This window comes from Haplochromis burtoni, unplaced genomic scaffold (assembly GCF_018398535.1).
Source record: "Haplochromis burtoni strain Fernald_Lab_line unplaced genomic scaffold, NCSU_Asbu1 Contig_48, whole genome shotgun sequence".
Lineage (NCBI taxonomy): Eukaryota > Metazoa > Chordata > Actinopteri > Cichliformes > Cichlidae > Haplochromis > Haplochromis burtoni.
In genome coordinates this window covers 421,731-435,512 of record NW_024582409.1, presented here as the reverse complement: position 1 = coordinate 435,512, position 13,782 = coordinate 421,731, and the positions used below count along the sequence as shown (strand labels likewise).

The following is a 13,782-nucleotide window of genomic DNA, read 5'->3' as shown; positions in this document are numbered from 1 at the left end:
AAAGCCTAAAAGAAATTTCAGTCAAAACAGGAAATTCCTGTACAGCAAAAGACTCGATGTACTGTTTCCTTTAATGCAAAAAAAAAAAAAAAAAAGGCAGCTGTGTGTAGTTTGTCTCAAAAGGAAGGAGGAGTGTATAATAACCACCTCAGTCTCTATATCCAAAATGACAAGTTTATTTCTGAGACACTGTGTCAAAGCCACATTGCTAAAACTTGCACATATATTCCTATTCATCCAAATCTATTGTTTGGAGGCAACATCAAAAGGAGATACAACTTAAAAGCAGCCGAATAATTCCTGACTATGTGAAAAAGCTGTGACTCGCCTACTGTTTAATGCAACACACTTCAGGAAAATCAGGTCAGGCTTCAGATTGTGATGGATGTTTACAGAGAAGAGGTATTCTTTAAGGTGTGCAGGTGTATACTGTATGTGTCACACTGGAACTTCACTGGGATTGTGATTCAAGGGAAGAAGCTTCCAAAAGTAGATTCTTTTCTTTTTTTCGTTTTGGAGTGCGGGACACTTTATTTGTATATTTTATGCCATTCTGTGAGTGATGAAGCACAAAGAGGTGTTCTCATTTAAAAAAAAAAAAAAAAAAAAGTGCGTGTGGGGGGGGGAGAGTCTCCTCTGCGTAATCCAGTCATTGATCTACTAGGACACCTTTGTGTTTCTTCACTCTTATCAAGAATATTTTCTTTTGCCAAATAAATAAAGGGAAAGGACTCACATTTCACCAGTTAATTATTAATTTCGCATGAAGCAAAGGTTTCGTTGCTTTGGAAACCTGTACTTGAACAGGTCTTGACAGTGATGTACATTATTCACACAGCTTTAACAAACAGCAACTGTCCAGTTCGATCAACATTTTTACTTGCTTTTGTTTGTCCATTTCAGTAACCACATAAAAAAGTAAACGTTAGCAAGAAAATCTAAGTCTTCACCTGAAAATGGGTTTTGTTTTAGAAGTTTGAGATGCTGCAGTTATTTTTTCCCCTCTCTCAGGTAAACAAGCAAATTAATTAATTTTCTAACTCTGATATTAATAGAATGTATGTAAATATCTAAGTTACTGTAATATAATGTGTATCATCACACATTGGCTAATAAAATAAAAGGTTTATTACCAAACCTTAACTCGTGTATTCATGAATTTGTTATTGAACAATTGAGCGAAAACTTAAACCTGCATTTTTATGATGTGGCATTTATGAATTTTTCACTCTGATCAATTTTATGAACAATGGTTTTGAATATTACTCAGTTGTTTCATACTAGTTCATTGTACAAGAAGGTTTTGGGTGGGTTTTTTTTGTTTGTTTTTTAAAGGCCTGATTTTAAAAACGAGTCTAGTGTCAAACTGTGAATCGATTTGTGGTTGCATGTAGATGTGGGCCTCTGTTTTTACAGTAACCAGACATTTCCTTCTGAACAGAACTTAAAAACAAGTTCACCAGAAAATCTGGATTGATGTCACCACATAGAAGTTGTTTTTCCATGTTTCATAAGCTACAGTACCTTATACCTTTTGTGATCCAGGTGCACACTTTCAGCAACTAGTGACCACAAAGGCCGAGTTACATATTTTGGTAAATTGTGGGCTTGAATTCATTGTGCAGTGGAAATGCTCCCAAAATGTTCAGATTGTGTTATGAAAAATGAGACTTTGAGCACTCATATACTTCAAAGGTTTTTACTGTGATTGTATTAGAAACATGGTTTGTTAGAAATGTCTGCAAAGTATAGTCATTGTTTTACATTCAAGTTTATTACAAGGGGCACATCCATTAAAAACACCACACTGAGTATTTAATTCAGTAAATTAGTAAAAGTGGATGTCTTGTCAAATCTAAAATAAAACTTGCTATAAAGGTGAGAACGTTTTAGCCGAGTTATGCTTTTACATTTTGGCAATTCTAAAAAAAACAAAACAACTTTAACAGCCCAATTAATTTAAACATTTTTAGCTTTCATCATTTACTTTCACAGGTTCACAACCGCTGAAGATGAACAGTTTAAATAAAGACCTGGAATACAAAGAAGAACCAAGGAGATCCCTGCTGGTAGCTGGAGTCAAAGAGTGCTTCAAGTGCTTGGGTTGAACTCAAGTACTGCACCTCAGGCAGATCGAAGTTCTGTGAGCACCACAGATGGCACACTTCCTGTGGTCATGAGCATGCCCTGATGCCATATCTGCATCCCTCAGGATATTAGTCATTGTCTCTGCAGTGATATGACCTTCTGTAAATAAAACCATAGCATGCATAAACAGTGGTGGTGACCATAAAACCATTGTCCTGATGTTATCTTAGTTTCCCCTCGGTGCAGCTATTCATTAACCAGTACCCTTTTCCTCTCCCAGCTCCTGCAATCGTCCATTGTGGCTGCAGGTGAGAAGATGAAATGCATCCCACCAGCGCTTACTTCATTCATAGGCCCTCATTTGTGGATGTTCCCATCTTAATTGTGATGCTACACTGCTTTGAGATGTTGCGATATCCACCTATAGAAGAGGAAAATGTGAATAGCCATCAACCAAGTAGCACAGTGTTTTTGTTCTAAAACTCATGATGATACACTGTGTTCATGGGGTTCTCATTTAGTTCTGCACCACTTCAGCTACATTGAACAAATGAATGAGTTTATTGCCATTGTATGTCCAATGTAATTACAATGTCTCTCCTTTAAGAACTGCAAACAACCATTTACATTTGCATATTTACACAATTTAGACACTGAGAGTAAGGTTGTACTGAAGGCATTAACTTAGCCAAAAAGGTTTAGTAAACTCAGAAGAACAAATAAATACATTTTTAAAAAGATCCATCCCTTACATGTACTGTAAGCGGGACAGCCAGCGCTCTCTTGTGGATAAATGCCCAAGTGCTATATGACATGTTTCATTTATTCTTTGTCCAATTACTTTTGATCTTTCACACTACAAAATGGCTACATCTTGCGCAAAAACTCTGTCAGTCTTTCAATTTAATTTGCTTATTCGGGTGAACAGTCCAGCTATTGTGTTGCAATACCAGCTGAATTCCTGGTGAGCTGATGGAATTTAGAAACAAGGTCTATGGAAATAGTTTCCCTTTGTGACAGTTTATCAACATTACATGTTGGTGCAGCTAAATCTGCTCTGGATTTGCATTTCTGGTTTCAGGTTTCAGTCTTTCTGTGCTTGAATGATGCAGGATATGCTTTTTCATAGTGAAGCTTTTGTTATAGTGAAAATACAGGATGTACCTCTACACTAACTTACTCTGTAAACATTTAATCAACTCAAGTTTTTGGACACAGTGCAAGTTGTGGTAAAAGGATATATGGCAACCTATTTGATCTTTAACTGTTTTTCTTTTTTTCATTTGACGACTTTTAGAGTCTGTAAGAGGTCAAGAATAGTAAAAAATACAATTATTGATGAAGGATTGAATTATTTAAACTTCTTTTGTGATCTGTTGATTATATCATATGAACAAAGCTCTTCTACTCTGTGCTACTTTGAATTGACTTTAAATTGAAACAGTTCATTATCAATACTTTTGTGTCATCTCACAGCTTTTTAGGTTTTTATCATCCTTTGAACTGGTCTCTAACTTCTCCACTGGGAACTAACATTCTGTCGTATTATCACACATATTTACACAAAAGCTGCCTGTGTTTCAGTTTCCGTACCTTCAATCATAGGTAAGTAACTTTTAATCCCAGCAAACACAAAGCTTGTCATTCAGAGCTGTGAGTGTAAACATGCTGTCCCATTATTTATGCAGAGATAGAATTATCCATAATATTATAATTTGTTAGCAAATTTGATATAACCACTTCTGAGCCCTATATGCTTTAGAAATACTAAGAGCAAAGAAAAGAGTTGGAGAAGCGGTGAAGGGTGAAGGCAACAGTGGTGCCTGTGGTAACCAGAGCACTTGGGTCAGTGACTCCCAATCTGGGTGAGTGGCTCCAGCAGATCCCATGAAATAAATCCGAAATCTCTATCCGGCATAGTGCAGTCCTAGGAACAGCAAAGCTAGGGCACACAAGCACTCAGGCCTTTTAAGACCTAATCATCCAATGGTTACGTTTCCAAAAATATCTTTTGTTGTTTTGCTTTCATTTCAGCAGCTAACGATTCACATCCATCCACAGCTAGTTGTTGGGTAATTGTTTATTTGTTTTCATCTGATTTTTGTATTTTTATGTTTGTTTGTTTTTATTTTAGCTTGACTAAGGTCTCTGTGAAGACTAAGTCCACTTAATAACTCGCAGGGCTTTCAATCACTTTATTTTCCATATCAAGATCTCATGTTTATCTGATATTATCACCTGGGACAAATAAAGGAAAAGTAAAAAGATAAACACCTGGTTGAACTACCTTGGAAAACGAATCTTAAAAGGTCAAGTTTTCAGCATTGTTAACTACACAGATTTTTTACCGACTTGCAGACGTACTTCCTCATTCTTTGCCTATTAGTAAACCTTTAAAAGAACTTGAAACTCATTTCTGCACTGAAATAATATTTGCAGTGATGAAACATAACTTTTTTTTCTTTGCTTTAACTGTTCGCCCACAGTGTTTACTTTTTTGAGTCATGTATTTCATAGTTCTCAGTAATTTCCCATTTACATTCCTCAGGAAACAAAAAACAACCAACTAACACTGTTGTGTACAATTCTTGCTAAAGTCTGTGGTTAAAATAGTGCATTGTTTACAATCCATGTTTTCTCTCACAGGTGTGGACTATTGCCGTCATGTTTTTAAGTAAAAAATTCAAAAGGCTGCCTCACTTGTTTACAGTTAACCTTTTCTTTGCACAGGTAAGCATGGTATTGCATTCATGAAAAACTAATAGCACCATTAATGTCTAATATGTCTAAGGATTAAGTAAATCATATAAATCATATCTATATGAAGGAACTCACCTGTGGGCATTCAAAAATGACCAAGTGCCTGTATTTGTTATTTTGTTCTCTGTAGGTTCTGACTTGCATTGGGATGATCTTGTGGAACTTCGTAGTGAAGGAAAATAACTTCATTGGTCAGGTCCTGACTTTCACCTTATTATGTACCTCACTCTACAGCACTTTTATATGGCCAGGTACGCACACTACCATCTACCACAGGAAACCTACATTGAACTATTTCATGTTGGTTCATACTGGTGAGATATATCTGTAGTGTGACTACAGATTTTGAAATTGATGTTTTGTTGTTTTAAGGTTTGATAGCACTCTCACTTGTGCTCTTGAAGTCTGAGGATCTGAAAGTTTCACCGGGCATGTTGGTCATTGCGGGCTGGGGGTAAGAGGAATGTGCACAGACTGGAAAACACATCACTTTGGTTTAGACTGACATTCACGATGCAATCAACAATGTAAATGACCTAATAAATCATAATATAATGTGATTTTGCATGATACCAACTCACTTAAAATTAAATAGTAAAAAAATGTATATCTGCAACCAAGTGTCATGCACGTTGTTCAGGGTAATCCCATTGACCTGGTTTTTATATTTTAATACTGTGATTGAATTTGTTGTATCTGTGGTTGCAGGATTCCAGCTTTAATAACTGCAGTTTTGCTCATTTGTGGGGAAAAAATGTTTGGAGTCATTGATGCAGCTTTCTTCTATGGCAGAGCACAGGTAAAAATACCAGGGGAAGTCATTTTCCTGTTTTCTGCCATGAAATTACAGATAATGAAATAAAACCTGTATACAATTTGGATGTTTTCTTTCAGATAATCTGCACCACATTCGTAGTTGCCTTCAGCATATTTCTGGGAGGAGGCTCTCTTGTGTGTCTCAGCAGAGGAAGCTGGGCCCAAAATGTCCAAACTGAAGAGGTGAACTCATTTGACTCTCCAGAAGATCCTTTGATTGAAAATGAACCCGAAAACCAGACCGTGTTTGAGACTGACCCCCCACCAAGAGATCAAGGAAATCGTCAACAGTCAGATTAATGGATACTGAATATCTGAGGTGCTAAATAAAGACCTTATCTACAGGTCATCTACACTTAAGTTCAACACAGTTCAACTTGTCTGTGGCATTCAACTCATTCCCATCAAAAACAATTTCAGTTAAAGTAGAAACGGTCTTCAGTTACCAAAGGACAATATATACATGCACACAGAATCATTCCTCAGAGGAATGACAGTAAGTTTCAGATTTGTTAAAATTCCATATCACCCACAAAATTACTCGCTTGTACAGGCAAAGAAAGGAATGTGAGAAAAGAACAGATTACATGCAGTGCTTTTGTTTTGACTAAATGCGAGAGTCATGGTCATAGTTCCACTGTAAACAACAAACTCTAGTATATGTAAACCAGTTCTGCAAGTAATGAGGAGAAACTATTTGAACCGCTTAATAAAAGACTCCATTATTTGATTGAAACACAAGCATTCGTAATTCAGTTTTTACAAGATCCCTCGTACCACTGACTGAAATGCAGCTCCAAACCCGATACCTCCAACATGTTTTACACATGGTTTGTAGACTGTCACAGTTGTACCCCTCTATCTGTTGCATAATTTGAAGTACCTCAGCCTTTTCTCCGTGTTTAACTTCCTCCAGAATTACTTCTTTGCCAAGTTGTCTTTTAAGCATAGGCACAACTCTGGGTCATTCCTTCCATTTGGTGCTTTTTTTGTGTTTGACCGATTCATAGTAGAGTGTTAGGTCACAAAACATTTCTCTGAAAATGTACAGGGACTAAAAAAGGAGTGGAAAAAGCAACCGATGTCCAAAGAAAAACTTTGAAAGACCTTCTGAAAGCCTGAAAAATGGAGGCTTGAGACATTTTCACAGTAAAAGTCATAGTATATGTGTAATATTGTATAGTATATACTGTCACTGACCTGCATGCTTTTGTATTTTACAAGGGTTTGTATTTATCTATTTGTGTTCTGCTGCTGCCCCCCTCAGGTCAGTGTGAGAGTGGGTGCGAGTCCACAGACTGCCTCCTTGTCCAAGTGGAGGAGCTCCAACAGGTTGCAGACAGACAAGTGGCCTGTCATGTGTCTGCTTCTGACTGTCAGCCTGCTTGCTGTGAGTAAACAACCACCTTTCAGTTCTACAGTAACATGAAGTCAGCCTTCATCCGCCTGCATTATTATATTTAGTGCATCTTGAACCAAATCAGATACAAATGGCTGAGCTGTGTAATTTCCAACTCCTGTCACTGGAAGACTTTAAGAAACACATTCAGAGACCCCATTAGAAAAGTCATGTGTCTGGCTCTATATTTACTGTTACATTGAATTTTATATATTTTTATTACTGTACGAAGAAATCTTAAAATAGTGTATTAGGGACATCTAGATTAAAAAACTGAAAGTACAAGAAAAGATACTAGGTATTGCTGGTAGATGCTTTGGTATACTTTCATGTGTCAGCTGCCATGTAGTTCCTTTTAGTATATTATGAGAAATTACTGATTCTGGGCTTAAATTAAAAGCTTTTTCTTATTGCTGAAGCCAGTTTTAAAACATATAATTTGATCTCACTTATTCACTGCAGGCATACGAGGGAGGGACTCTTTTTGTTTTAATGAATGCCCACTCAGCTGGTTCTACAAGCTGGTTCAGTGAACAGCGTTAGCTACCATTTCTAGTTCAAAGGTCTTCTTACATCCTGTTTTCACAGAATTTGTCCAGCTGCGTGTGGCTGCTCTTTAACCACAATCCTGGTAGACTCTACTTGGAGTTGCTCTTCTTTTGTGCTGTGGTCAACTATGGACAGGTCTGTGTTAGAAATATCCTGTTACCTATTCATGACTGTATACTCACACCCACAGCACTAAAGTCATGCTTCTCTTTTCCTGTTAAACAGGGGCTTCTCTCCTTTGCTCTTTTTGGGCTGGACAAACATTTGATTTTACTGCCAGTTAAGAAGAGGTAAATGGCTTTTATATGAAACTGCCAAATTATTAAGCACATTCAAAAGTTTTTATACAAAGATGCTTTTCTGCATATCTTGGTTGCTCCCTTTCTATCACCTCGAAGTAGTCTGTTCATTCTCCTCTGAACTCTGAGGAGTTTTTACACAGTGTTTTTACAATATATTACGGTGTTCACTGATTTAACTTTGTTCTGTGTTTAGATTATACAGTCTGTGGTATGGAAAACAAGAAGAGCAGCCACAGAGTGATTTATCTGAGGAGATCGGGATGACCTGCACCCAGTTCACCAAATACCACAAGCAGCAGTGTTTTCATGACATTGTTAAAAAGAGAAGGTGAGAGCACATTGTCTTACTGACCGCTGCTCTGGGTAAAGACTGATGATAAACATGGTATTTATAGTGTCTTTCTGTTCTAATGGACACTCAACGCACACAAAAAGCCACATTCACCCAATTATACAAGTACTTTTTAAAATTTCCTAAGCACTTTGTCATGCACACACAGTGGGTTCAGTATTTTGCCCAAGGGTACCTTTACGTGCAGGGATTGAATCACCGCCCTTCCGATTGGTGATCAGCTTGTGCTACCTCCTGTTAATGTCTAGGCAAACCTTTGCTGATGCTCGGTGACTCACAAACCACAATACCTTCAAAACAAAATTATTCCTGATTCAGTCATTTTTCTGTGTGTGGGTTCTGTCTGCTCCTCTGTTTCTTGTGGCTCCTTTTACAGACAACTATCCTTTGGGTGAATTCTTCTTTTCACTTTCAGGTATGGAAAGAAGACTATGGTGGACTGTTTTCTTGGCTGTGAACTTGTTGAGTGGCTTCTGCAGGTTGGTTTAGCTCAGGACCGTGGCGAGGCAGTACTCTACGGGACACGGTTACAAGAGGGTGGTGTGCTCCAGCACATCAAGCAGGAATACAGCTTCCAGGATAGTCCGCTGTATTATTGCTTCATGGCATAAGATGCTTGCATCAAAGAAAAAGGTTTCTTTTAACCTAAAAGAAAATCAAATCAGTTCGAACAGGAAATTCCTGTACAGCAAGAGACTCGATGTACTATTACTAAATTCACCATCGCGGCACAGTGATAGCAACGAGGACCCCTGTCGGCAATGTGAGAAATGTTCAAAGTGCTGCACACTCTCATTCAAAATGTTTGTTGTCTTTACATCCAACATTTCAAGTTCATTTCTGAGACACTGAGTCACGGCTACAATGCTAAAACTTGAACACGAGCCATAAATAAATTATTTTAATCTAAATCCCAAAAAGTTCATTCTCATTATCAAGAAACTGACCTCACAGCCATGTTTGTCACATGTTTGCCAGTGGTGCCAGTGCTAGCTTCAGTCATTATGCAAATGTACTGTTTATGTTGGGGAAACCTGCCGTCAGCAGACACTGAAGAAGTCATTTGTATGAGTGACGAAACGTTTCTCCCACTGAAAACACAACGTCCAGATGACTTGGTATTCAAAGTGTGTCAGTGTATACTGTATGTGTCACACTGGATAAAAGGGGAATTCTAAATTTCAAGGAATGAACCTTTCAAAAGTTTTATGTTTTTGTTTTTACACCATAGATTTGATTTGACTTTATGTTTCATGCCATTCTGTGAGTGATGAAGCACACAGAGGTGTATGTCCAAAAAGTCGCTCCTCTACTTAATCCTTTTCAATCCTAATTTCTACAAAGACACTTTTACATGTTTTGTTAGTTTTTTACTAAAAACCACTCACCAAATGAATAAAGGGGAAAAATGATGTTATTTGATGTTATTTCTTTGGAAACCTTCACTGGATATTGTTTATGAAGTTTTAACCAGAACTATAATTGTTAACATAGCAACTGCTGGCCAGTTTGATTAAAAAATGTCATTTTTCAGTCATCATATTGAAACATAATGTGGTAGCAATATACAATGACAATGTATATCTTCTGAGCGTGATGGGAAAACACTTTTAGGAACAGCTGCAGATCTTCTTTTCTCTCAAGGTAACAAAATATATAAGGTGCATTTTCTGTGGCAAAATTTTGTTTTATTAAACCAAATTTTAATAAAATGCATGCAATTCAAAAATGCATCATCACACTTTGTCTGTATATTCATAACGTGTTTAAAAACAAAAGTTTATTACAAAAGATTTCATTCTTGCATTATGTAATGCATTTGTTATGGAACATTTCTCATCAATGATTCATTAAATAAGAGTCAAGACTTTAATGTCATGGGATTTAAGAACATTACACTCTCTTCAACTTTCTAAGCAATAGTTCTGAACAGTATCCTGTTGTTTTGCAGGTTTATTGCACAAGCATTTTGTACTTGATTAAAACGTAAAAAGCAGAATGCCTTTTGCTAGTGTCAAAGTGTGGAACTACGTTGTGGCTCTCGCCTCATTTTTGGCTGTAAACAGAAAGCTCCCTCTGGATAGAACTTGAAAACAAGTTCACCAGAAAATCTGGGCTCTCAACACCATGTAAAAGATGTTCCTCCATCTCTTTTATCATCTCCTTCTCCAGCTGCCTCATACCTTCTGTGATCTTCCTTCCTCTGTCCTACAGAGAAAGGAAAAAACACAAGTTGCACACGTTCAGAAAAAAGGCCCACACAAGACAAAATAATAATAATTTTACATAAATCGCAGGCTTGAATTGAATTAAACTGCAAAACCTTGTGGGACTCAATGATGGCAGCCACCAGTTCATGTTTGACAAACAACTCGTGCTTGCGGTCAGGCTTGCTCTGGAAGCGGGGTTTCTTCTTCACAGGGTCATCTAGGCCGTAACTCGGGGAAGACGTCTCCTTTAACGGGTGAAGGTTTTTCACGAAAATGAACGGTTTGAATACAGACCTGTTGTTACAAAAGAAGAACCCAGCAGATCATCAGTAGAAATGCATTGGAAGAGTGCTTTAAGCGCTAAAATAACATTAAGTACTATACCTTTCAGGATCTGGAGTTGCTGTAAAATAGTGAACCCCTGGCAGATCAGGATCCGTGGGTATCACAGAGACCATACTTCCTGTGGTCATGAACATGCCTTCCATGTTGATGCCACTATCTTTATCCCTCAGGATATCCATCATTGTCTCCGCTGTGATATGACCTTCAGTAAATAAAAGCACACCAGTGGTGCAGATTATGTAACCTTTGTCCTCCTGTGACCCCAATTTTTCTGAGTGTGTTCATTGACTAACCATTGCTCTTTTCCAACAACTTCTTCCCCTCACAGTATCGGCTCCCAGAGGCTTCTATTCTGGCTGTAGTCATAAAGGAGTAGACCGTGGCAAAGTTGAACTCAGTCTTCCCATCCCACCAGCCCTTACTTTGGGCATACGCCCTCATTTCAGGATGCTCCTTGTCTATCTTAGTGGTGATGCCATACTGGTTTGAGATGTTACGATATCCACCTGTAGAAGAGGAAAACATGCGCAGTCACTAAAATTAAATCTATTTTACTCTAACTTTCCTTTACTGAGGTAAAAAAAAAAAACCCAAACAAAAACAACAACAACCGTCCTTTAAATGTTAGAAAGTATTCTGAATAGGACAGCCAGCACTCTCTGGTGGTCAGAATGTGTAAGTACATCTAGGACAGGTTTTGGTCTTGTTAAATCTCAAACACAGCTCTTTCTTTCCAGATATACTGAAATTAAAAGCTGAGACTTTGCCCTTTAATGTAGTAACCACTATTTTATTCCAAAGGACATAAAATGTGTGTAATTTTTGTATTTGTTCTAATGCCACGTATAGACTAATGTATCTAATCTACTTAAATTATCAGTGTAAATATCCAACTAATGTGCATTTTGTTATGAGGCTCACCTCTTGAGGCCTGCAAAATTTGCAGACTGCAGAGTAGTGAGCGATTCAGTCCTTTTGTGCTTTTTATGCCTTTTAATACCCATAAATGTGCACACACTGAAAATATTTATTCATCTTCTCTTCTGAATTTAACAGCTCCCATCCATTATTCTTTTTACTACTACTTATCACAAACATTATATAAAAGTTACTGGTCTATTTAGGATGTCTACTTTCCCAGAGTATTCCCTGAATTGGCCAAAGAAGTCTTATGTTCAGAGTGAACTTTTTCTTTCCAATTACCTTCGACTCTTTCTGCTGCCCAGTACTTTCCTGACGTTTCCAGGAGCCATGCTTCCTTCCTGTCTGAGATGAGGAAGCTGTTGTGGTAGGTGAAGCTACTTTCATCCTCCATGCACGATCCTCCCTGACCGTACTTCTCCAGCAGCTCAGTGATAACGGTCACTGCGTTCTCAGCTGTATCAGCTCTCTCAAGTCCAAGCCTGTGAAATTGACAAACAAAATTTTAAACGGAGACCATGCCATTACATTTTCTTTTGCACATCAGGATACATTAAGCTAAGTATATAGATACTTTAAAAAGCAGACAACTTCTATACAGGCGGGTTTACCTGACGAGATCCATGCCGAGGAGAGCCTCCTCGCCATCTGCACTCTGTCGGCCCCACACTGCTTCATTTCCAATGCACACTTGATGCTCATTTGCACCCATCTCTGCCCCCCACAGCCATGCTGGTCTGCTCAATACAACTGCATAAGTGTGGGCGACCTGCTCAATCTCTATATATGTGCACTTTTCACAAAAAGAAGAACACACAAGGGCAAAAGGTATTAATGGTTATCAGCTGGGACTCTCAGCAAGGAGTAGCACTGTGGTAGACTGAAGGTTGGAGGGCAATGATATGATCTCTTTATTACCTACCTCAACCTTCTCCCCTGCAGCATAGTCTGTGGCAGGAAAATACACAACCTCCTGGACTTCATCGCAAGGCCTGTCAGAGTTTTTCCCAAAAATGATGCGCTGTCCCTCAGTGGATGGGGGCAGAGCCACAAAGGTGTCACACGAAGATGGGCGCATATTAATCCCAAACTATCTAAAAGAAAGGTCTTAGTTATCCAAGACAGTTTTCACTGGTGCTCAGATTTAGCAGATGTAGTAAACCGTAAACACACAAAGTCACTTGTAAGCCCTGTAATGTTAATATACTGTTGGCGTATAGCGCTGAATAGCACATAAGCAGACTTACCCAGCGTTGTTACCATCAGTTTCTATTCTCGTGCGTTTCTTTCGTCTGTCAAAGTTACAAACGCGGAAACAGTGCAGTCACGTGACCGAGATGAAGTCAGTTTCGTTTTCGTAGTTAAAAGAATTGCGCACAACCGTTGCTGTCAGTTTTATTCTTATGTACGTTTCACTTCACTTTATCAAAAGAGATAAAAACATAAGAAACTAGTTTTCCAGTTTCTCAAGGGGATTAAAAGGTTAACAGAGAGAGAGTTATTGTGTTTAGGCCTGTGAGAATAAAAAGGTTTTAAGTTTTCTTTTGAATTCAGACACTTTTCTTATTGAACTCAGGTCAGCACGCACATGTTTCAGGACCACAGATCTGCACCTGAAGACCCGAGAAGTCTAGTTGGATTAAAAGCACTGAACAAGTCATTGGTCCTAATGTACTGGGTGGCCAAACCATTGAGAGTTTTTCTTAATTAATTATTAATTAGTAATTTAAATAGTATTTTCACATTCCCGTGTAAGGACTATGACTGCTGCTTTCTGAGCAAGATGAAATCATTCTTCTAATGATTCTACAAAAAACAACAACAACAACAAAAACAGCATTGTAGTAATCTAACTTGCTTGATATGAACGCATGGACCAAAGGCAGTTTCAGATAAGAATGTAACTTTTGATGTATTTTTCTAGCGATAGAAATAAATTCTGGTGACCTTACTAATATAATTAGCAAATTTGAGGTCACTGACAAATACGTCGAATGTCAAAGAATAGTACGAAACCCATAATGTATTTTTTATTTGTGT

General features: G+C 38.0%; 2 protein-coding genes across 3 annotated transcripts in view; one reads left to right on the top strand and one right to left on the bottom strand.

Annotated features, from left to right (window-relative positions):
* The window catches only part of gpr155a (G protein-coupled receptor 155a), a 22,902-nt gene extending 12,984 nt beyond the window's left edge, over window positions 1–9,918 (top strand). The window contains exons 6-16 of the mRNA XM_042220381.1: window positions 4,735–4,818; window positions 4,979–5,099; window positions 5,221–5,302; window positions 5,557–5,647; window positions 5,743–5,954; window positions 6,151–6,160; window positions 6,848–7,054; window positions 7,652–7,747; window positions 7,838–7,902; window positions 8,108–8,242; window positions 8,682–9,918. Coding sequence (XP_042076315.1) covers window positions 4,735–4,818; window positions 4,979–5,099; window positions 5,221–5,302; window positions 5,557–5,647; window positions 5,743–5,954; window positions 6,151–6,160; window positions 6,848–7,054; window positions 7,652–7,747; window positions 7,838–7,902; window positions 8,108–8,242; window positions 8,682–8,877 — 1,299 coding nt within the window. The 3' untranslated portion in view covers window positions 8,878–9,918. The remainder of the gene's footprint in view (window positions 1–4,734; window positions 4,819–4,978; window positions 5,100–5,220; window positions 5,303–5,556; window positions 5,648–5,742; window positions 5,955–6,150; window positions 6,161–6,847; window positions 7,055–7,651; window positions 7,748–7,837; window positions 7,903–8,107; window positions 8,243–8,681) is intronic.
* A 96-nt stretch (window positions 9,919–10,014) lies between these two features.
* scrn3 (secernin 3) lies at window positions 10,015–13,079 on the bottom strand. 2 transcript variants are annotated; one of them, XM_005921482.3, is made up of 8 exons: window positions 12,990–13,079; window positions 12,665–12,832; window positions 12,354–12,535; window positions 12,025–12,224; window positions 11,115–11,327; window positions 10,861–11,023; window positions 10,590–10,770; window positions 10,015–10,474 (listed from the first exon to the last, which is right to left on the bottom strand). In XM_005921482.3, the coding sequence occupies exons 2-8, from the start codon at window positions 12,818–12,820 to the stop codon at window positions 10,313–10,315; spliced, it is 1,257 nt and encodes a 418-aa protein (XP_005921544.1). In that variant the 5' UTR covers window positions 12,821–12,832; window positions 12,990–13,079; the 3' UTR covers window positions 10,015–10,312. The 2 variants fall into 2 exon arrangements, with proteins under 2 accessions (XP_005921544.1, XP_005921543.1); XM_005921481.3 differs by having other exon boundaries at window positions 12,665–12,836; window positions 12,990–13,076.
* Between the last annotated feature and the right edge of the window lie 703 nt (window positions 13,080–13,782).

Excerpts from the sequence above, each read along its gene's own strand:
- scrn3 (XM_005921482.3), bottom strand. The coding sequence starts at position 12,820 with ATGCGCCCATCTTCGTGTGACACCTTTGTGGCTCTGCCCCCATCCACT. Across the intron at positions 12,225-12,353 it reads CTCGGCATGGATCTCGTCAG|GCTTGGACTTGAGAGAGCTG; the intron begins GTAAACCCGCCT and ends TCAATTTCACAG. Across the intron at positions 11,328-12,024 it reads GGCAGCAGAAAGAGTCGAAG|GTGGATATCGTAACATCTCA; the intron begins GTAATTGGAAAG and ends CCTCTTCTACAG.